General features: G+C 36.9%; 1 protein-coding gene and 3 pseudogenes across 1 annotated transcript; 3 read left to right on the top strand and 1 right to left on the bottom strand.

The window, feature by feature from the left end:
* The first annotated feature begins 39 nt into the window (after nucleotides 1-39).
* LOC120194233 lies at nucleotides 40-6,657 on the top strand (annotated as a pseudogene).
* Nucleotides 6,658-7,516: 859 nt separating this feature from the next.
* LOC120193816 lies at nucleotides 7,517-9,623 on the top strand (annotated as a pseudogene).
* Nucleotides 9,624-12,733: 3,110 nt separating this feature from the next.
* On the top strand, nucleotides 12,734-13,355 carry LOC120194022 (the record flags this gene model as incomplete). Its single annotated transcript, XM_039196424.1, has 1 exon — nucleotides 12,734-13,355. A coding segment is annotated over one exon (603 nt), but the record flags the coding sequence as incomplete, so codon positions are not given.
* Nucleotides 13,356-19,758: 6,403 nt separating this feature from the next.
* Nucleotides 19,759-20,541, bottom strand: LOC120194020 (annotated as a pseudogene).
* Between the last annotated feature and the right edge of the window lie 4,277 nt (nucleotides 20,542-24,818).

Here is a 24,818-nt window from a genome sequence, read left to right as displayed (position 1 = left end):
TGAGATAAGAAAACAGACCGTTACTGTGAGTCCAATCTAATGGGCCGGGCTTCTTCTGTTACGTTTTCCCATTTGAGTGGGTTGAATTGCAATGATTGGAATAGACTTCAACCTTCAACCTTCAACCTTCAACCTTCAACCTGCAATAAAGATACGAGTAAACTGCAAAAGAAATTCCTACACTATTCTCAAGTATCTTTTTAGTCATTTAACTTTTAAACGTTACAAGTTGATTATTAAATTTATCAAATTATTACAAAATGGTCTCAAGGAATTTTTATTATCATAAGTTTTAATAAATTTAATTTATATTTTATAATAATTTTAATGATCATTTTAATTATAAAACTTTAGTATCCAAAATAAATCATTTAAAGTATAGTTCAGGACCTCTGATGTAATTTACCCTAAACATAAACACAACTCTCTTATTCCTGCCTTCCAAAAGAGAGGAAAAACTCTGCTCTTTTTCTTAAAAGCATAACCATCCAATTCATTTCCAGTCCCGCTGAAAATGGCAGAAAATATAATAATAATAATAATAATACTTGAAAATTTAGGCCAACTGAATTTGGAAACAACGGTTATTAACCGCTCCAGGAAAATTAAAACAACAATCCAAAACGGATGAAATCAAATAAATCATAATGACCTGAGCCTGACGGGGACCTTTTTCTAACGAACCAGCTTATCTTTCATCCTCCGATATGACCACCGTTTCTGGAGCTTCCCCAGACCGAGACCCCAATCTGTGCCGCGTCACCCGACACGCCTTACGACCGCCCCGGGTTTCTCAATTCAGCTTTGCGTAATCATAGTTGGATCTCCAGGAACATTTTTCCTCCCACTCGCGCCATTGTTACTGGTGCCGGCCGTGTGCTCGCCTCTGTCCTTGGCTTTGAGTCCTCCTCCTCTTCTTCATCTTCGGAATGCGGTTCCTGTTCAGGTTTCATCTACCCTTTCTACATATAGATTTTTCAGAATGCGAATTTTCCCTCTAATTTCCTCCTTTTCGTTCAATGATATCAGGGGTGGTGGTAGTAGCTTTTATTCTAGCTTTTTGCATATCCGATATCGAAGTATGCGAATTTTTAAACTGTTCAATTCCACACAAAATAGGAGCATGCCATGTCTGCAGGAAATAACTTTAGTAATAATTTTGATTGTGTTTATGCTTCCCTTTTGCAAAATACATTGCTTTGCACGCCAACCGCTACGTGATTTCGGGGATGCTGCGTACTGTAATTTTATTACTGCGGATGTCTTTCTCGTCCTTTTTCAAAGTGGCCCTAACTTTTTAAATGATAATTAAGAACATTTCCTTCTATAGAAATAGAGGCTAATAGATTAACATTGGAGGAGATAAACATTCCATGTTGCTAGTTGCTACCGTCTATGCTTCTGAAAAAGTTTGTTCCCTAATGACGCGAATTGCGTTTGTTCATTTATTTATTATTTGGTGCAGATGGCACTCATGACAACAATGATGACCAGGAAGTCTCATCTCAAGGGGTTCATGCAATTGAATATGTAAGCGTGCTGCCCTTTATGCTTTAGGTCATGCTTCAAAAGGAACTTCAATTTTTTCTTAATATGTGGTGATACTGGTAAATGTGACTGCTAATTTCGTAACTTTTTTTCCTTATTTTGCTTACTGCCATGGTAGCATGCACACATTCTTGACACAATTGAGGATTGTAATTATCTTAGAGGATGCCTTAGTTTTTCCTTTGTGGGGGCATCAGAGAGTGCCCCAATCTTTTGCAGGAAAGAATGAATCCAAGTGTCTAATAGAGCAGCTTCTCATGGAGGAGTCTTTCTCGAGGTAAAAACTTAGCTTTCTTCTTATTTGGACTTTTTTTCTTATTTTAATCCCTTTCTTCTTCCTCCATAAGGTGTTCTGCTTATACACTATGCGAGTGACACCTAGTAATGCATGTACATTATGACATGTTCAGTGTTTAAATCCTTGGGAAAATTCACATGACATTTTTTATTGTTTACTGATTATCCCTCATTTTTATGTCCATAAGCATAGTTTAAGTTGTAATGGATTCTATTTTGACCAGGCAAGAGTGTGATAAACTAACAGATATCATCAAGTCAAGAGTTGTGGATTCTCAATCAATCTGCGGCTTGGGGTTGGGCGACTAGATGAAACACCTGAGAGAACAGGTGGAAATAGTTTGGCTTTCATAAACTTGAGAGGCACCAGATTTGAAGAATTAATTTCTCAGCACTCATAGTTGACTGATTGTGTTGCTTTTTTTCGTATGTTAAAATTCATGACTTTTGCAACAAAGCTGTTTTGGAAGCAACAAAGTTGTTGGAGGAGAAGAAGTCAGGATCAAATGATAAGTCAGAAGGGCACCATGGGGCCTCTGCTCTGAATTCCGTTATGCTGAAACACGTTTGTAACTCTTTTTTCATATGATCCTCGTGGATTCTTTCTTATAAGGAAAAAGTGCATGCGAAAAAGTTATGAGGGTTTTTAATAAATCATCACGATGATGTTTTCTGTTTCATCAATGATGCTAGGCATTGCTAGCTTTTTAAGTAAGGCTGTGCGGTATTGGGTACCCTTTTGCCTCATATAACCTAATAACTTATGCTGAGTGATCTTTTTCTTTCCCTTCTCTCATTGACTATGTGCCATCTTCTTTATGCTGATATGTTTAACTTGTTTCTTGCCTCGGATAATTTTAAGTTGAATGTTCTTTTAATTCTCCTTCTCGCCTTGTCTCTGTGTCATCTCTTTCTGCTTTGAAGAGTGAAATTATGCTCTGCCTCTGTTTACATACAACTTTTAGGCCGATGTATTTTAATGTGTTCTTTGCTTCTCTTTCTGAATACATGAATGTCCATATGTCTATGATGTTTGTGGTTGCCATACCTTAAATTTACTTGGTTTCATTTGTTATAAAATACCAATATATACATTTAGATGATATCATAAGTCCTGCTTCGCGTGCTTAAATGGTTGTTCGAAGATCTTACAAAGAAAAAAAAACAATCTAAAGCGATGTCATCTGTTATAAAATGCTGACTAGAGATTTTTTTCCCTTATACTTGCCAATTTCTTATAAGGAGTATTTGTGCCAGTTGTTTGGTTTCATAGTTTACTCACATTTGTGAATGCAACAATTTAAAGCGATGTCGTATCCTTTTTTCATTTATTTTTATTGGAGTACTGATTCAAACACCACTTCTGTAGAAGAAAACTAAAAATTAAAATTGTTGATATCTGAATATTATATCAGTGCAACAATATACCCATTTTTTCTCAGTAGGTTTTATTGTTGCAGGATGTTGAAGGTGAAGTGGGATTACCTGTAGACTTGGCCAAGTCATACATGCAAACTTGTCCTCCATGGGCATCACCTTCTAAGAACAATACTGAATTTAGATCTCCATCATCAGTTGTGATGTCACTTTTCAAGGAAGACACACATATTCAATTGGGGGCAATTTCCTGTACTCATCTAAGGTGCTATTATATGCTTATTCCTATGAATGAAATTATGTCATATTCATATATGTATCTCATTCAAATACATGTAAGAAGACTGGTGACTACCGTGGCTTCTTTGGCATATAACATGTGGTTTAATCATATCTGGATATGATATGATTTTCCAGCTGACCTTTTGTGTTACTTTTGCAATTGCTTTTGGGGTTGAGCCTGTGTTTTTTTTAATAGAAGAAAAGAAATTAAATTACAGGTTCCTCTAACCTGAAGCTGTTGAAACTTGGTTAACTGATTGGAAAAGATGCATGCCAGTAATGTGCATGTTGTGTGGATATAACTGTACAAGTGATTGTCTGTGAAATTCTTTTTCCCTTGGTTATGTTTTAATTTGCTTTTTTTTTGTGTGTGTGTGTTTTGGGGGGGGGGGTAACATGAATGTAGAGGAAAAGAAATTCTCTTGCCACCGGCTCATGGAACATCCAAGATGAAATACGAAAAGTGAGATATAAAGCAACGGAAGAAATGCTGAGGAATCTATCATCCTCAAAAATTGATTGGCCTTCAATTCCATTAGAACATAAGAAGGGTCCTGATTCTATGGCTGCCAATAACTTAGGACCTTATAAGGAAGACAATTTACAGATCTCTAAAAGGCCGGTAGATGTGTCTACAGACCTGGCTGCAAAATCAGGTGCTGTATTTTTCATCAGATTGTATTTCCTGATTTTCAAAATTCAGCTAGTCTGTTCAGTTTCTAGGTCATAATGATCAAAGGCGTTACCTCTCCTGCTTTTTCTTTTCAGTTTCACAGCTTACAAAAGATGTATTTCATATTGATGCTTTACAAGACCAGGTATGTTAATGGTGGAATATGAAGCTCTCATGGTGCTCATTAAATTTCTTTAATTGCACAGTTATGCCAATATTATGCCCTTAGTTTATAGCCAAAACTTTCCCATTGTTTTTATGGAGTAGATTTATGTTGATAATTCATTTCATCAATCGAGGTGTCAAGGTGTATGGTATTTGACAAATTTATTCTTTTTCTTGCAAAGGTTATGCAACCCACTCAAAGCATTAAGAAGGAGAAAGGTATTCTTGCATCCCATCTTTCATTTATTGTCCCATATAAAACAATTACTGGAGAAAGTAGTACAATTAATGGCAATTATAGTTTAGTTCGGAGTTTACGTTTTCACTTTAGAGGTATAAATGAAGGTGTAGAAGTATCAGTAGACTCAAAACTATATTCTATCCAGGCATCGTAAGTTTCTATCTTTCACCTAGTACCCAAGTAACTTCACTCGCTAAATTTACTTTTCTGCCATAAAGTTGTGGGTTCGATTAGTAGGCTTATGCAAGTGCCCTCACTTGGCTATTTTCCAGTTAATCACCGCTTTTCATTCATGCTTTTGGATTTGGTCATGAAAGAAAGTAGGAAAACATGGGGTAGTCCTCCAGTGCAATTTGTATTCCCAAATTTAAGATTATCGGTTCATGGACATAAACAGAGCATGTGGTGTCATATTTCTGGAAGATTGTGATGTGGATGCTTTCATTGGAAAGCAATATCAGAGAAGGCAATAAATATATAGAGGACAGCAAATTGGAGTTTTATTTGCCTTCCTTCTCTGATATTGCTTTCCAATAAAAACATCCACATCAGATTGATGAGTTATGGTCTCCTGCAAGATCTTCAGTGGCTCAATGCAAAAGAAGTATTCTTATTGTGTAGATTCTCTGTAAATCTAATGAATTTGTGATTTAAGACATTTCTATATTTCTATTTTCCATTGTGGATAATTGCAGCCACGCTGTAATCCCTTTTTTTTCTCTTTTTTACAGTCTTTATTGCTAATAAATTTTTCCCTCCATAAAATGTTTCTAAGTGAGATTTTTTATCAGATGAGACATTTGAGGTGGGACCGATACTTCAATCAACAGTACATGTGAAGACTGAAGCACATAGGTTGGCATATAATTCTCATTAAATCCCACACCCCCCGCCCAAAAGGAAAAAATCAGCTCTGATATTGAATGATTCCCTTGAAAAATCTCGTCTTTTGTGATAAGGTCAGTGGTCATTTTGCTTGTAACTTTTATCTATTTATGTTACAGTGATGTTGATGCTCCCGAGGCCTATCATTTAAAGAAATCCAACGGGTCTATACAACCATTTAGCCGTACTAGGGAAGGAACTGCTCAGGGTAAGAAACTAGTCATATGAGTTATTTTCACTTTATGCTTATGAAGTTGTGTGCTATCCTATTCCTATTCTTACATCATGTAAATGCTAGCTCACCAGTAACAGTCACAGATGTAAATTATATCAGTTTGCATTATTCAAGTGATCCGAAGATAAAATAAATCTCTACTGTTAAGATGGTCTGTTATTTAATGCTTAATTTCTAATGAGCCTGCTTCACTGCTAAACATAATCTGCAGATTCACGAGTCGAAGATAAAAACTGTTGGACATTAAACGACGGTGGTGGAATATGCAGTCCCCACAGGTTCCCTTCAGGATCCAAGTAATACAGCTACATCTACCTTTTAACCTGCATAGTTTAATTTTGTATATTTTTGATTAATTTTTGTTTAATCAGTCAGTTGTGTCTCTTTTCAGTATGTCTTGTGAAGCGGACAAAGAGAAAAATCATGGACCAATAATTAACGAGGAAGACAAGGCAGGTGCATGCAGAGATGACGATGCGTTTAGAGTTGTGGCACAGGAGAAGCGTGAGCTTTTGCGTGAGCTTTTGCGTGAGGCTTCTACGGAGGTGCCAACGTTAAATGAAACCGATGCTGCTGACTCTGGTTCCCACCGCAGTTGGAGTATGCAGAATGAAGGTTCACCACAAGACCGGAATACACCAACATCAAAAACCAGTCCGGCAGGCAAACGCGACTCTACTTTAGAGCAGCAGCAACAGAGAGAGAGAGTGAGCAGATACAACACGAGAAACAGAGGACGGCACAGATGATGACGCTATACCATGCATGAGCTAACTGTAAAATGATTTGTGTAAACTAGCCGAGGCAAAAGAAAATGACGCGACAAACAGACAGAACATTCGTAAGCGGTAGAGAAATTAACAAATGGTATCAGAACTATTAGGTTCTTAGTTGTACAAGGTGGTTCATATTCAGGTGTCAGATTTTGGGTAGGATCGGGTTTATTTCTTGGCTCATTAATATTCAATACATCAAGTATCGTCATTTAAATATACAGACCCACAACTTAAAATTTAATTGTAAATGATTACTAAACGCATGTCAAAGAATATTAGTTGACCCTATTTCCATATAATCATATGTAATGGGGGTAAGGGGAGGTATGATAGTAGGCTGCCCCCAACGTCAGGTTAAGAACAACTTCCATGGGAGACCTCTAGCATTATGAATTGCCTGCCGTGAGATTCGATCCCACAACCACAAGGTTAATAGCCTTGCGCTCATTGATACAAATCATAGACCAAACCAACCCTTCCTATGTTAAATATAGAATTGGTTTCTGTAGTTTGTTTTCGCGTCAAAATTACAATTAAATAGTCTTGACGATTATTTTTACTTTTTTATCATGTAGACAAGCAATGCACTTCAGTTACAAACATCTGTTTACGTTACAACTGCTACTGTAACATGTTTCAGTACTTTCAGCTTTTCTTATTCAGTAGTTATAAAAATAATAAAAAATAATAATAATAATAATTATTATTATTATTATTTTTTTTTTGTCAATGATAGATGCCTAGTATAAGATCAACCAACATATTAAAGGGGAACCAGTAATTTCTTAAAAAAAATGTGCAACACTTCTTCTTTTATTCCTTTCCGCCACCGAACAGAGAAATCGTCACCACTTTGTTGTACTTTTTGTCGATAACATGGAGGTGGAACCAGAGATTTTGGAACAAGGGAGAATTAGAGGCCAAGCCCAATAATTGCCGAACGGTTTTGAGCCAAGCGATAGGCATGGGCCTGAATCCTTGGGAGGGAGGCGGTTGTTTTCTTAATGCTCTATCACACCACGTGTCCTCTAGTCTCCGGTGTTTTGTAAATTTAAAACCAATAGGGGCCTCTGGTACTTCAGTGAAAAGAGTTGGAAGTACAACAATGGATTCCGCAATAGCCAAGAAAACATGGGAATTGGAGAACAATATCGTTACAGTTGAAACACCAGATCGTTCATCGGATTCTATTTTCTACTACGACGAGGCGGCTCAAGCCAAGTTCCAGCAAGAGAAGCCTTGGGCCAATGATTATCACTATTTCAAGCGCGTCAAGATCTCTGCCCTCGCTCTCCTCAAGATGGTTGTCCACGCCCGATCGGGTGGTACCATAGAGGTGATGGGGCTGATGCAAGGGAAGACTGACGGGGACGCCATCATTGTCATGGACGCATTTGCTTTGCCTGTTGAAGGGACCGAGACTAGGGTTAACGCTCAGGCTGATGCCTATGAGTATATGGTCGACTATTCCCAGACTAACAAGCAGGTTCTTTTTAAATCACTTTTTTTTATTTGTATGATTTTGATTTAAAGCCGGCGTTGATGAAACCCTAAATCTACATAGTATCGGTAATTTTAATAGTTTACCTTAGCCAAGACAAACGGAAAGAGTTGATAATTATATACGGAGAAGGAAATGCCAAATAAAATAAAGAAATGTTCTATGAGTATCCTTTCCTTTCACTGCGATGAGATAATTTCTCATTTTTGTTGCCTCCTCTAGTTGTAGAAGGGTATTTAAAGTTAATTGGATTCAAGTTGAACTAGTTTGTTTTTACTTACATTCTTGCAGTTATATATTTGTATCGGCGGTTTTTGTGTGATGCTAGATAATGTTATGTTTCAGGAAACATGGTAATATTGTTGTCTATGAAAATCATTGCTCTTAAAAAGAATAAGATCTGTGTTGTAGGCTGGTCGATTGGAGAATGCTGTTGGATGGTACCATTCTCATCCTGGATATGGATGCTGGCTATCCGGTATTGATGTTTCAACCCAAATGCTGAACCAGCAGTTTCAGGAGCCCTTCCTGGCAGTTGTAATCGATCCAACTAGGACTGTTTCGGCTGGAAAAGTTGAGATTGGAGCTTTCAGGACATACCCTGAAGGACATGTTCCTCAAGATGACCCTGTCTCCGAATATCAGACCATTCCGCTCAATAAGATTGAAGATTTTGGTGTGCACTGTAAACAGGTTTTACGAAATTCACTAGCCCTTCAAGAATAGTGGTCCTCTCGTTGTTTCTTAATTTGTTATATGTTTTTCCTGCAGTATTATGCATGGATATCACTTATTTTAAGTCGTCTCTTGATAGTCACCTGGATCTGTTATGGAATAAATACTGGGTAAACACCCTTTCTTCTTCACCTATCTTGGCTAATGGAGATTATGTTGCAGGACAAATTTCAGATTTAGGTAACTCTTCTTTGCTTGTTTAATGTTGCTGTACAGATAGTATATTTTCGTTTTTGCTCATGAAATTTTTATTTATTACTAAGTTCTTGGTTGTTTATTCACACTATTTCATCTTACAGCTGAAAAACTGGAGCACGCAGAAAACCAATTGGCTCACTCTCGCATCAGCCCTCTAGGACCCCCTAGAAAGAAGGTCTGTATTATTATTATCTTTTAAAATTTTGTATGCTGAAGCTATTTTCAGGATAATTTCTCTTTCTCTTAATGAATGCAATGTGGCTACCCGCTTATTAGTTGCAGGAAGAATCTCAGCTGGCTAAGATTACTAGAGATAGTGCAAAGATTAGTGTGGAGCAAGTCCATGGTTTAATGTCGCAGGTGACTTAGCTGTTCCATAATTCTTACTTTATCCATTAATTGATTATGGCATTCGGTTTTAACCATTTTATACCTTTAGGTCATCAAGGACATTCTTTTCAACTCCGTACGACAGTCGAATAGGTCCCCTGATGAGCAATCTGATCCTGAGCCTATGGTTGAAGCCTGATACTAACCTCTGGCCAGATGAAATGGTTACCTTGAGCTTGAGAGACTAGTTTTTACAAGAAGAAAATGCATAATACATAGGATTCCAGGCAGCAGTGTTGTTCCCTTACTCTACTGATGTAAAAAGTGAATCCTTCGGGCGGGGTCATTTATCTGTTTTGAACTAAGTTTCTTGCCTAATTCTGTGTTAGTTTATGCATGAATTGTTGAAGAGATCATACTATGGAATCAAATTCTAGTATAGTTTAAAATTGTTGGTTTCCTTGCAAACTGGTTATGGAATCGTGATAAAATTTGCTGAATGGGTTCCTGGGCAGCAGCTTTACAAAACACAAGGGATTTGAGTTGAAAAACTTGCAGCGGAATGAAACACACCGTTGGAATTGTTGAAAGATCTCTTACTCCGCAATAACGTGATGAACCAGGCCTTTGTATAATCCATAACCGAAGCGTACAAACAATTCCCTGTCCAAATCCTACTTTGAATGATTTGATTTAAAAAAAAAATACTTCAGCGTATAAACAATTCTTTGGATTTCAAGTTATTGGATAACGTGATGAACCAGGCCTTTGTATAATCCATAACCGAAGCGTACAAACAATTCCCTGTCCAAATCCTACTTTGAATGTACTTTGATTTAAAAAAAAATATCAGTCACTTCGATGGTTCCGTATAATATTCTAATTCTTTGGATTTCAAGTTGGATTGGATTAAGATGTTACGTTAGATCCTAAATCTCCATAAAAATTAAATCCACAAATTTTACATTCCTAAATCCCTAATTTTAGAATTTATTACCATCGCCTACTACCACCGTTATCGTTGAATGTATATCCCACTCATTATAGACCATCATGTTGGATATTCTTATTGTGGTCGCCAAATCTCTCAATTCCTTAAGTAGGGAATTAGGATTTTAAAGATTTAATTTTAAGATTTATGAATTTAAGATGTTTTTTTGAAAATAGAAAAACAGAAATTCTTAAAAATATATATATGAATTTTATTTTAAAAAAATAAATTAAACTATGTGTTAAAAATTGATTGTTAATGAATTTGTTTTAACTGTCGTCACAAAATTGATCTTAAAATTGGAACTTTGAAAACATTAAGCATATTTTGATGAAAATATTTAAAATTAAAAAATTAATTTAAAAATTTAATTTTTAATTAGGTCTAATAATTTTAGGGTAAAGTACGTAAATGGTCTCTCGACTATAGAACGTTACTTTGTTGAATCCCCTAAATAACAAGTTATAAAATTGTCCCCAATTATAAGACACTACTTTATTGAGTCTTTTTACTATTAAAAGTTACAAAAGTAGTCATGATCTTTTATATGTTCCAACTCGTTATTTTCAATTAAACATTGATGTCGTTTGAGTTGGACATTACCTACTCACTAAGATATGATAAAATTTGATCTCATATACTGTTTGAAATTTATTTTATGGGTCGAGTCTCTATTTATATTATATCTTGAGTTAGTGCTTAAAATATATCATCGTGTCAATATTGAAGCAATAGTTTGCAAGTAAACATCATTAAAATATGATTTATCATATCCAAGTTATCATGTTAACGCTCATTTCAAACATTCATTATTTTTTAAGGAAAATAATGAGTGTAAAATATGAATAGTCAGAAGACTATTATATAAATTTTAATAGTCAATGATGCAACAAAACAACGTCCTCTAATCAAGTGATTATTTTACAACTTCTAATAATGATGTGATTCAATAAATAATTTTTTATAATAAAAACATTGGTGTATTTATCCATAATTTTAATGTATATGCAATAAGAGATAAATAAAAATGAAATAAATTAATAAAAGAGAAACTAAATAGTAACAGCGAGCTGAAATATAATGAGCAATGGCATTAGCACGACAAGAAGAGGAAGGGGAGGAAGGGGAAGGGGAAGGGGAAAGGAGAGAACAGATAAGAGATTGCACTCTAAATAAACACAAATACGTATTATTAATATATTAATTTTTTAATTTACCAGAAAAAAATATATTAGTATTTTAAATAAATAAAAAAAAGTAAGAAGAAAGAAGGAAAGGAAGGAAGTAAAAGAAAACGATAGAGGGAGCCAAAAAGAAATCGATAGACGCTGCGAACAATCCGACCCCCAACCTTTTCCCTTTCAATTGCCTTGTAAAAGTCGCACCTTCGTGGTTTCAATTGCTGCACTGTTCCCTTTGTTTTTATTTTCCGTCCATCTCTAGGGTTTTCATTTGTGCTTTGCGTTTATTCAATCCGCTTTGTTTTGTGGGGTTTCGGTTATTACTTAAGCGGAGTTTGGTCCCTAGGGTTTTGATTCTCCGAGATGAAATTTGGGTATGAACGGTTCCCCTGTGGTCTTAGGGATGTCTGAAACTGGAATTCTGAGTTCTCTTGTTTCTTCTTTCTTTCTATGGGATTTCATGCTTTCTTTTTTTTTTCTCTCAATATGCAGAGATTAAGAGTTCGATTTGCATTATAGAATGCAAATCGGTGGATTCGGATTCATTTTTGGCATCTGAGAAAACTGTAAATTGGGGGTGGAAACAGGTCTCAGTGGTTTATGGTTCTGTGAATGGTGTAAAAATCTGCTTATTGAGCAATGCAACCACAGCAGGGCTCCAGAACCAATTTAGGTGAATTTAAAAGCTCAGATAGTGAAGAAGATTGGGGCTGAGAGATCAAAAGGTATTTTTATAATTGAGTAGGTTTTTGAGCCAGAGCTTAGTAAAAGTGAGTTCGATAAGTCATGTTACCGCATTCTGGAAGGGAGAATCTGCCACGGCATAACCAGTTGATACGCGCAATTTGAAAAATGCGTGTCAGGCCAAGACTCCACCACCACTTCATGAAGCAGGTCCCGCTAAATCTCGATACGAAATGCTAAAAGCTATGCTGGTAGAGATGATGGGCATGAGCCAATTGGATCCTTTGTACCCAACCAGAATCCAAACATGGCCATTTCCTCGAATGGGGTTTTGTCAATGTCATCCCTGAGAAAGGTTAGATCTGGAATACAGGATAGAAAGCTCAGGGATCGGCCCAGCCCGCTGGGGCCAAATGGAAAGGTTGATAGTTTCTCACATCAATCCATGGGTACTGAAGACAATGGCAATAAATTGGGTCTAGAAAATGGGGATTTGACACCATGACCATCAGAGACCATTGCAGCATCCTCAAACAGTTGCCGAGCAGCCTGAAATTGAAAGAGAAGGTTTGGGGCGTTCCACAGGAAAACCAAGGGTGCCTATCAGAGGTCTAACTGAAGGAGCTGTTGTTGAAGATGGCGAGGGGGTGGAGCAGCCAACCACATTGATTTCTCTAGAAATCCTTTGCTTGCACCTCTTGGGATTCCATTTTGCTCAGCTAGTGTCGGTGGTGCCCACAAAGCTCTGCCTGTGGCAAGCAGTGGCGACTTCATTAGCTACTATGACAGTGGTAGTTTGTATGATACTGAGACATTGAAGAAACGTATGGAACAGATCGCAGCAGCTCAGGGCCTTGGAGGTGTTTCATTGGAATGTGCTAGTATGTTGAACGACATGTTGGATGTATACTTGAAGAGACTGATTAGATCATGTGTCAATCTGGTGGGGTCAAGACCTACACGTGAATTGAGAAAGCACTCTGCCCACATGCAACATCCTCAAACCAAGCTTGTTAATGGTTTTACGCCAAGTAGTCACTTGCATATGCAGAGTAGCTCTGGGCCTACAGAAGTTTTGCAGGGCAAGTGGCAGGGGTGCTCAATTTCTTTGCTTGATTTCAAAGTTGCAATGGAGCTCAATCCCCAGCAGCTGGGTGAAGATTGGTCATGCTGCTGGAAAAAATATGTATGCATTCATTTGAAGAATGAAAGCTCAACAAAAATTTGTTTATCATGAAGCGGTTATAAGGATATGCTCATCCCTTTGTGCTCGACAAATGTTGAAGCTGCCAGTTCGTTACATTTACTGACATGAACCAGATTGTTCCCAGTCAGATAAAGCCCTTGCAAGATTAAATTATGGGCTTGAGTTTTGGGATGCCTATACACTTGCTGCAGAGCTGGGACGGATCAGATTATTATTTTTGAGCAACTGAGCTAAAGTGCTTACAACTCGTTGCTCTGTTGTACAATTAGCATGTTGTTGGCCGGCTTCTACAGGTCTCAATCTTTTCTTGTAATTTACAGCCATTGAGGTAGAAGTCTGAGAAAGTTTTGCAGAGGCACTGCCTTGTAGCTTTGTGTAAGGTAATTTATTTGTAAAGAGCTGCAACATTGCTCTACATGTAATTTAGAATCTGAGAATAGATTTTAGTTTCAATAATAACAAGTCGACATCCATTAAATTGTCCACGTGGTTTACATTATAATTTTCCGAATGCCACTGAAAAACGATTTGTGTGGCTTGATTCTCTGTCCTTGTGGATTTTATGATTTGCTAATTGTAATTAATTGTCATTTAAAAGATTTGGTGGCATACAGTTTTCCATAGTGCTCAAGCTTCTGTTTCTTATTTGGTCTCCATTTTACTTGCATGTACCAGAGTGTAGATGGGTTACAACGCACTGTTTTTGCATCAGCATTAACTTTGTTAGCCATTTCTGCTATCCGAGCCATGCAGCAGATATGCAGAGGTTAGGTTGTTGAACCAGTGACTGGTTTTTTCATATTGTGAAAACATCTGAAAAGTAGTAATTTGTGCTTGCTGATGGTTGCCGATCACTGTGAAGGACTTTGATGGACTATATGATATACCAAATCTCCAACTTTGAAGGCGGATCGTCAGAGGCAATGCTTGAAGATCAATGTAATTTGTCATGTGTGTATATATGGGAAACATAGGGCGGTTTCATGTGAACCAAGAAATCTAGCGCGCATTCTGTCCTAGAATCATGTTATTTCCATGTTATCCCCTGGCCATAAAGCTGATATTTTCTATAAATGATATTGGTTTGATGGAGGGATTGTTTTTCAAGTTTTGGTACCTTAATTGATTGTTCAACTTTTACCAACCAGGCAACCATGCCGTTAACAACTTAATTTTGTTTATTCAAGTGCCAATATGAGAAAGTCAAACTTCATGCACCAATCGCATAAGAGGTCCTGTATCGCTGTTAATCAACTTTCAAACTACCTGTAAATTACAATTGCATATACTGGCTTGAGAGAGCCACAACCAAAAATGTCCGAAAAGATATTTTGTTTTACTAGCAATCAAGTAAAGTATAAACAAAAAACATCATGAACCTAACTGATTACTATTTCATTCACATTTCTTTTGATGGGGGAAGGAATTCCAGTGCAGTGCGAAGAGCAGCAGGTTGATTAGTTGATTTGACAACTTGACACAAAATGAGTCTCTCTCTCTCTCTCTCTCTCGCTGGTGAATTATTCTGCACAATCATTTCACATCTTATTCTTAACTATAAAAGAGACTTTGTCCGTGATTTGAGATGAGGGTGGAAAAAGCTCATCACCCTTCAGAAAACGAAAATAAACTTTAAAAGAAAAGTATAGCAAAGGGAAACCCTACAAAAAAAGGGAAAGAAAAGAAAATAGAAGATTCTTCAAGACTTGGACTTGCCTTTCCCTTACCAAGCTGCCGTATGAAATATTCTTGGAAAACGGAGTGGTCAAGGCATCAAAATAATCAAACTTTAATATGTATACATAATTATCGAGGAATAAAGAGAAGAAGAAAGAAACAGTGTAGAAGGGAAGAAAATAGACTGGCTTTGAATATGAAGGGAATGTTGTTCTTCTCCTTTTGATTATTCGAATATGCAGAGAGAGAACGCGAGATTTAAAGCCTTACAGTAGATGGAGATGAAGATGAAAGGATTCTTTTTAGCAGTAAGAAGGAAATATAAAGGAATATAGCAAGTATTTTCCTTCCATTTCTTCACTTATTTCGTCACAACAAAAAGTGTGTTAGAGTGAAAGAAATATCCAAGCTGACGCCGTTGCCAACCAATCCAAACACTTATTAAGAAAAACATGTATAATTCTTTAATTTTATATTTGATAATTTTCTAATGTATTTATCGTAAAAAATTTGGAAGGAAGAGTGGTTTACACTTATTACCCCACGTATACCATTATTGTTGTTTATTATTCCTATATGATTAGTTGATTTAACGTGGCCTAAGTTGAGCGGGCTGGTATATAGTATTGGAGGTCGGTGGCGCCAACTAATGTTCCTAAATTGTGCAAAGACAATATGGGTAAACACCAAAGAAATGCGGTTGAAGAGGTCAAAAGATTTCCAATTTTGTGGGCTGCTTGATTTAACACCCTGTGTGCATGTAAACCATTGGGTTGTGCGATATTGTCGCTCCTTTGCCCTTTGATTTCCCTTTACCAAACTAAGAAAACAAACCAATTTATCTTCATCCATCTCCTTTTCATATACAGCAACTCTTCTTCGTATCAAACCACCTCGTCCATAAATTTTGGTTTCGTTCTCGAGGCGGTAGGCGGTCTTTATCCCCCTTCTTTTTCAAGGTGGTCCTCGTGCCTAGGTATATGTACATACATGCAAGTGATTAACAAAAAGATTAAAAGGAAGTGATTTGTATTTGATATTGATGCAGGATTGTGTTACATATTGGTAATCAGAGAAACGATAATCAGTAAGTAATGACGACCACAAAGAGAGAAGTTGGCACTTCGATGAAAGAGAAGAAGGGACCTTCCCTGCAAACTCGAAGCCTTCTCCGAGAAAACATTCGGCTTCGGTTCAGGTTCCGATGAAAAACAAGTACCAAGCCATCTCAAGCCGACGAAGAAGTCACGCACTGATGTTGCTCCCAAGACTTTAAAGAAACCTGCGAACGAGGACGCCTCCCAAAACCCACTGTTCTCAGGAGAAGATCTTTGATAGGCTACAGCGACTGCTCGAGCTAACAATGCACTTATCTCTCCCGTCGACCTAAAATGGCAGCAGGAGCAACATCCTCGTCTCCTTCTGTTACTTTAAAACCGGCTGCTGCACCCAAGGCACCTTGGAAAGGGTTGCCAAAAAGCTAAATGTTCCAACGAAACCACATGCACAAACGTTATCTTCGTCTAGGAGCTCGCACAAGTCTCCCCCTACTACTAGCACTAAGACTAGGAGGGATCTTCAACTCCTCCTTTGGCTTCGAGGAAACCTCCAAGCAGTCCTGAGAGAAAGGAAGTCATGTCTTTCGGAACCGAGCATGAAAATAAAGAAAATTTGGATATTCAAGTTGAGCCTGAGGCTGAGGAGGTGTGAAAGATGACCAGGGTGAAGGGGGTGATACCGAAACACCAAAAGGTGATCAGGGTGAAGTGGATGATACTAAAACACCAAAAGCTGAAGAATGTGGCAACACCGAAACTGAGCCGTTGCGGTATACGAAGATACTACTCGAGTCACAAGTGTTGTCGATAAAGGAGGACAAGATACTATTGATATTTCTAGTTCAGCTTCGGAGCAACAAAGTGAAACTGGTATTTCTAGTTAGTTTCAGAACAACAGATTAATATGTCTCGTGCAATTTCGGAACAACAAAATGAACCTGAGTCTGAGTCTCGGCTCAGCTTCAGACTGAAAAAGTGGAAGATGAGGTTGAAGAAGTAAAATCAGATCATATTCCTCAACCTGATGATGGATACAAGGAGAATCAAGCCAAGAGGAGATCATTGTTGGTGATGATCCCCAGCAAGAAAAGACTCCTCATAAGGATCGGGAAGCGAACCCCGAAATCGAACATGCAACTAAAGAAACTGAAGAGCAAAAGCAACCCGAAAGCTGGCAGGAGGAGGATAATGAAGGAAGTCAGCAACAGGGGCTTCAAACCAGTAATGAAGAAACGGTTCAAGAATCGACGCAGAGGTAGAGGTAGAGAAAAAGGCAGAGGCAGAGGCAGAGGCAGAGCAAAAGCAGAACCTGAGGCAGAAATAGAGGAAGAAGTAGAACCAAAGGCAGAGCCTGAAGCAGGAGCAGAGGAAAAAGTCGAGGCAAAGGCAGCGTCAGAGACAGAGGTAAAGGTGGAGGTAAAGATAGAGGCTGAGACAGAGGCAAAGGCAAAGGCAGAGGTAAAGGTGGAGGCGAAGACAGAGGTCAAGGTAGAGTCTGAGACAAAGGCAACAAATGTCATCAGCAAGAGCAAGTACAAGGAAAGAAGGAACCCGCAAAACCGTATAATAATTTGATCAAGGAAACAGCCAATAGGCTGGTAAAAGAGAGGAGGAACAGGGTGTTAGCACTGGTTGGGGCATTTGAGAATGTCATAGATAAAGAATCCACTCGCGCCAAATGATCTAATGATTTCCCGAGATTCACACTCAGTTGCGATCAACACTTCGAATGCCACAGCTTATAGATTTATCATCATCATCTACACCTCACGGAGAAATGACGTTGTTTATTTTATTTAAAATTTTATTCTTTCTTCTAACTTTGCCCTGATTCATGTATACAACTCAATGTGGTAAATGGTAATAACAAAAACAACCCAAACGTGCTAAAGCTAATCATCAGTGGGCAACAAATCAGCAACTAAACACGATACACTTTTATTTACATGCATTACGGTGATCTCGGCTACTGATATTTGCTAAAAGAACATTGTAATCCCCTCGATCGGCAGGGCAAAAGCTGGCTTCATGGAGAGATAAAGGAGAGGCTTCGGCCTCAGGCCCACCTTTGCACCACCTGCTTTAATATTTCTCCAAATATGCAAAGAGCACCTAAGCTTTTAGTTTTAAAAAAAATCACAAGTTATTCAGATAAACCTCATCTGCCAATAATTTTATTTTAGCTTCAGTTTACTGATGCGGAAGCTTTAGCCAAACATAAAAAATTTGGTTCATATATTATGTACATGGTTCTGAGTGTGACCTTAGCGAAAGTTATAGTCAAAAACATTAGCATGCATATATTTAAATTTACCTTGGAGTTACATCCAATAAGGATAAACTTAATGCATGTTCCATGTAAATGTAACCATATCCATCTATACAAATTACTATGTTATTTTATTAATCTAGGATGATTACAAATGGTGGTATCTATTCTAAAGATAAGTCTCAATCATTTGATAGGGAACGCTCAAATACCTACTACAGTCGGGGTGTTTGAATCCAAGATCTATAAGAATAACAATCATCAATTTAACCACTGAGATATTGACTTGTGATACAGATAACTATGTAATTGTAAGACAAGAGTGATGTTTCACACATTTTTTTACATGTCCTCTTATTACATGTATATTCTCTGTAGTGTTTTTTTTTTATTTCCGTAAACAAATTATGTATTTTATCGAGTTCATATAAGAAAACGAGAGTTGGTTTATGATTTCATTTTATTTTATGTTGCAACAAATTCATATCTTCGATTGAAATTGATGTTTTGAGAAGATTCAGTTTTTCTCTATTCAAGTCGAAGTTTACTATGCTTCCGTCTATTGATTATTGATTAAGCATGGCCGAATTCCAACACCAAAGGTTTTGAAGCCATACTCCCATTGATTTCAGGAGCTACAGGCTCACTCTGCCACCACATGTGCAGCTCCTTCAGAAATTATCGAAGTTAGCATTTATTGAATGACATCTGAATCTGACAGACGTGCATTATTCAATGTCGCAGTTTGCAGCCAAGCTAGATGGTACTACAAGAAACAAACTCCATTAGCTGCAGTTCTGTTTCTGACCAGAAAAAACGGAGATATATAGTAAAACTGAAATAGCCAAGCTACCTAGGTAAAAGCATCCAGCCATGGGTTACTGGTCGGTCAATATCTTCCAGCTAGATATACAGACACTTTACAATTACAGAGAGCTCCAATGCCGATATCTTGTCTATAAAAGTTGCATTGTCTAAATAATATTTCAATTCAGTGCGGTGAAGAAAACAGAAGACGATGTCTAACAGTACCGCAAGAATCACCTCTCGAAGAACGCAGACAATGCATAGGATATGTTGGGTTTTGTGTGCGAAAAAGATGAGAGGGTCAAATAGGCAGCCGCGACCAGGGCTTGTCCCTACTGTGGAGGCAAGCTGCAAGCTGTGAATATAAAGACTCACTGGAAGTTCTTTTTGCCACTGTTTTTCTGGAAGAAGAGAAAGATCTATTGCAGCACATGCGCAAAGTAGATGTTTGATGCCTGCCCATAAGCTTCTATGACTTTATTTCATTGTAGTTGCCGAGTGTTTAGCATAAAAGCTTATTATAATCGTAATTGTAAGATTAGCGTGGAATTTTATGTTGTTGGCCTTGGCTTGATCTATATGTATTTTGGTTCAGAACCGGAAGACCATTTATGTTTGTATTTGCATTTGCTGTCATCAAAACCAATTATATTAGCTAAACGTTTGTTTAATGCTTATGAACATAGCAACTCGAAGGACTTACAGCATGTGAATATTGTTAACAATGAAAGACAAGAACGCTTGTATATATGGTTCCATGCTTGCAGGCTTGCAGCCAAAACCATTTCAACTTAGAAAGGCTTCTGGCCTACCACATTACCATGGGGATCATAGTTACACGAGATTAATGTATCCCCGCTTCGGCACACGACTTTGGCGCATCCGACCCTCAAGCTATTTCTCCAAATCATTTGAGTATAATGCAGGCACTGATCATTATTTCTGCAACTATTAGTCTTATAGTTGTAGTTCCTTTTCTCTGCTGCCCATGCCGCCACCGCGTCTCTCGGCTTCCAATCCTTGCCGCTTCCCAGAAGAGGTTCTCCCCGTAATCTCTGTTCGAATGAATCAAACCACAATCTCCTTGCCTCTTATGTGCCCACCAGGAAGCAAATTTTGCCAGCTTTTTGCTCCACCTAAGAGGAGGGAGACGGACTCTGCTCTTAATCTGTTGTGAGGGATCAGATACTGCTGGATTGCCTTATTAGAGGCTTTTAAGTAGACGCCTGGACACAATGTGGGAAGAAACTTCGGTTGTTGTCGGAGTATGATGAAGATAAAGAAACAAATGAAGAAAGGAGAAGGAAGCCTCCTAGTAGAAAATATGAAAACTTGGCTCCATCTCCATGGATTTGAGTTAAAGAAACGATTTGATTTGATGAGTGAGTTGATTGGTAATGACGAGTTAAGTTATATAGTTGCATGATAGATAATATGAATGAATTTTTTTTAATAAAGAATCATTTCACATGGTAGGAAAAGCAAGTTGCAATAGATTTGAGGTGTATAACACGCTGTGGAAAGTGGAACAAGAAGATCAGTTTGACTTTTAACTAACATACCGGCTTCTAAATTATAATCATTGCAAGCTAATGATTTCAGACAACATCTCTATTAATCAGGCAAATGAATGTCATAGAAGATGAACATTCTACGCAAAATGTTCGGATACCAAAGCACATGGAAAACTGAAGAGACTTGGTCACTGAAATGCTTCAGCTGGAAGCGGTCTTTGGATTGACACGTGAAACCATGTGCACCAGCTGTGAAGGTGGAAAAAGCAAATGCTTAAAACATCCCATGATCAACTAAATTATTAATCGTAGCATGAATCAAACGACTTTAATAGTAAAAAAATTATTGGTATTTTTTAAGGTTTTAGGTCCGAGCAATAACAATATCAAGTGCGTGTGTCTAATATTAAATTGTTGAGAGTTATCCTTAAATAAATATCTATATTTATCTCATATTAATAAAAAAAAATATTAATAGTCAGAACTGTTGCCTGGATGATCAAATAAAATACTGCCTTAACACGTCAGTTCAGATGGAAGACGCATGTTTGCCTTTTCCATGTTTCTAAACTGTTAAATATATTCTTTTATTAGTTATTGGAGTATTGTTCATATTCTTTTCCATTGTTAATTAAATTAGAGGAAGTTGTCAATCTGACTTGATCATCAAGACAGTAAAACTACCAACGAAATCTTAAGATACATTTAAATTGCAAACACCGTCGACACCTTTGCATTTGAACCAAAAGCAACTAATAACTATTCATAGGAATGAGTGTTTGATCGAGTCGAATAAAAAAATTTCGAGTTATTCAAGTTGACTTGAAATTTTTTCTAGTCGAATTTAGTCAAATCGATTTTGGAGTTCTGTTTAAATTTAATTATGAATACTTGATATTATAATATTATTTGGTTTCAATTTAAGTGAGTTTCTATAACCATATATAGAATACAAATACGTTTCTACAAAAAATTCATATGTGGCATGCATATCATACAAAGTCCAATGATTCGACTCAAACTTGAAAATAAATTCACTAATTACTAAATTTTGAGTTACTCGATTTGAACTCGAAATCAATTCGAGTCAAGTTTTTTCGAGTCGAAACAAGTCGAAAAATCAATTTTTCGAGTCGAATCGAATTTTACTCACCCCTAACTACTCGGGAAATCGGAAATGCTAGGCATACGAAAACACCATTATCTTATTTGGTTAATGTTTTAAATACTATTTGCTTGTGCCGGGTGAGCGTTTGATCGAGTCGAGTCAAAATATTTTGAGTTTGCGAGTCTTATTTTACAACTCAGAGTTGACTTAAAATTTTTTCGAGTAGAGTTGGTTTTTCGAGTTTCTATTTAAATTTAATTGTATATATTATAAAATTATTTTTATTCTAATTTAAGTGACTCTCTATAACTATATATATAATACAAATATATTTATTCATATTTTTTCATATAATATACATATATCATACAAAGTCAAATGATTCGACTCAAATTTAAAAATAAATTCACTAATTGCTAAAAATTTTGAGTTATTCGAGTTGTATTTTATAAATAGATTTGAACTTGATTTTTTTTAGTTAAGTCGAGTTTATGAAATTGCAACTCGAAGTCAATTCAAATCAAGTTTTTTCGAGTCCAGTCGAGTCGAGTCTTGCTCACCCCTAGCTTGCGGTTTTTTTATGAAACTATACAAATAATCCATTTTGTTTGGGTCGATATACTTTTATTATTAATTTAAAAATTAAAGGTATATAATCTCAAACTTTATCAATCTATTCGATTTTAATCTCTCAGAAATTAATCTTTAACGAAAGTATTATATGACAATTGAAAATTAAAAAAATCCACGTTGCTCTTCTTCTTACCGAAGGAAACAAATGTTTTTTCTAAATCAACCTAAAACTCAATTATCATTACAAGTAAACAAATGAAGTATTACATGACAATTAAAAATTAAAATATATATATATATATACTTTCTTCTTCTTCTTCACCAAACAGCGGAAAGGAAACTCAAACCAATGCTTTTTCTAAATCAACCCAAAAAACTCAACTACCATTACAAGTAAACAAATGAAGGACTCAACGACACAAGAGATAACTTTGTTACGTTTTCATAGCGGCCATTGGAGCTTTTATACATCTCGTCGCCGGTTGATCGTCGTTTCCTCTTCACATGGACGAATACAAAGCGTGATCGGATTTTGCTGTTTCAACGGAGGGTGGAAAGAGAAAACAGTTTTGGAGAGAATGAAAAAGTTGAGAAGATAATGATGAACCATAAAATAGTGAAGGGAGAAATTGAGGTAAAACCTAAGATTTACGCAAATCCGAAAGAATCTCAATAAGTGGTAAGAAGTCGGGGAAATTGGACAAGACTCAACCTGCAAGTGCAAAGTCGATTTCTTCAAATCATGTCAGAAAGAATCTCATTCGCAGTTGGTCTCTGAAGCATCAACGAAACCGGTTTTAAGGGAAAAAGTCCACATGAGAAAAACCTCCAATCAATAAGCCGAACAATATGACTCCAAAGAGAAATAAACATGGGAGTTGCATCCGTGAAGACCGGAAAAGGTTTAAAGTTACAAAATGAGATCGAGGATGCTTCATAGTTAGGTAATCCCGATATCGGACCATTGTTACTCAAGTAAGCTAGAGATTTGGTTTCTTCAGGAGACAATCCCTTGAAAGCTCTTGAATGAGCACTTCGAGCAGCGAAATCATAAGAACTTTGTGTCATCGAGAAACATAGCTTAGAACTGGTCATGTGTTTGCATGTTACTGCAGCAATATATTGCAGCTTAGGCCAGTACAATGAGGCAGTTCCTCTTCTCGAGCAATCGATTGAGATTCCAGCGATTGAACAAGGCCAAGAGCATGCTCTCGCTAAACTTGCTGGTGATCATATGCAGTTGGGCGACACGTAAGCAATGTTAGGGCAGCTCGAGAAAGCCATAACTTGTTATACCACTGACCTCGAAGTCTAGAAACAAGTCCTTGGAGAAGCAGATCCCAGAGTCGGTGAGACCTGCAGGTATTTGGCTGAAGCTTACGTGCAGGTGCTACAATTCGATGAAGCTCAAAGGCTATGCCAAATGGCTCTCGGCATTCACAGAGAAAATGGTTCTCCAAAAAACAACTTCTTCATGCTTCGAATATCTGATTACATGTAATATTTGTTTTGCTTAATATGTAACAAAAATGTGAAGAAAACAAATGACTATAAATTAATAGCAATGGCAGCCTTTGGTTTTGGGTTTAAGAGATAAAAGTAACAAACATGCTTCCCGAATGATGAAAATTGACTAAGATCCAAATCCAATTTTCACTCTCTATCAAAGGTGGAGAAAAGAGGATTTTAATGGATTTGTTTTTGCAAGAGGAAGGAGGATGATGACTAAAATCGAACAGATCGATAACGTTAGGGATCAAAATCGAACGTATCGGTAACGTTCGGGATCATGTACCCTTAATTTTTAAATTGGTGATTGAAGTCGGTCAAATCGGGAAAAATGACTATTCACATAATAACAATAATAATAATAATGACTAAAATCAATCAAATGATAATGTTAGGGATCAAAATTGAATTTATCGATAACGTTAGGGATCATGTACCCTTAATTTTTTAAAATTAGTGATCAAAATCAGTCAAACCGAGAGAGAAAAAAATATTCGCGTAGTTTTCCCTTTTTTCTAATAGGAGAATGAGAGTGATTTTTTTCCTTGTTATAAATAGGAGTGGTTTTAAATACATATAAATGGTTGTCCCTTATTCTCATATGTAATGAGGTAAGGGAGAGATAAGATAGTAGGCTGCCCCCAACACTAGGTTAAGAGTAGCTTCCGTAGGAGACCTCAAAATTATGAAATGCCCTCCATGAGACTCGATCCCATGACCTCAAGGTTAAGAACACTAAATACATAACTGAATGTTAATAGACAGATTAATATGTAAATCTTTGACTACTATACCTGTATAATCTTAAGTATTATTAAAATATTTGAAATTGATGGGTTCTAACTAAAGCTAACTTATAGAGTTAGTTTGATCTTGGGTTCTAACTAAATTGATGGGTTCTAACTAAGTCATTGTGCTGATTGATCTTGGGTTGGATCTTTACAAGTGGACTTTGCCTCTGCCTGATCTTATTTTTAACTTTGTTTGTAATTGTGAA

This window comes from Hibiscus syriacus, unplaced genomic scaffold (assembly GCF_006381635.1).
Source record: "Hibiscus syriacus cultivar Baekdansim isolate YM2019G1 unplaced genomic scaffold, ASM638163v2 tig00116997_pilon, whole genome shotgun sequence".
Lineage (NCBI taxonomy): Eukaryota > Viridiplantae > Streptophyta > Magnoliopsida > Malvales > Malvaceae > Hibiscus > Hibiscus syriacus.
This window is presented reverse-complemented; position numbering and strand designations above follow the sequence as displayed.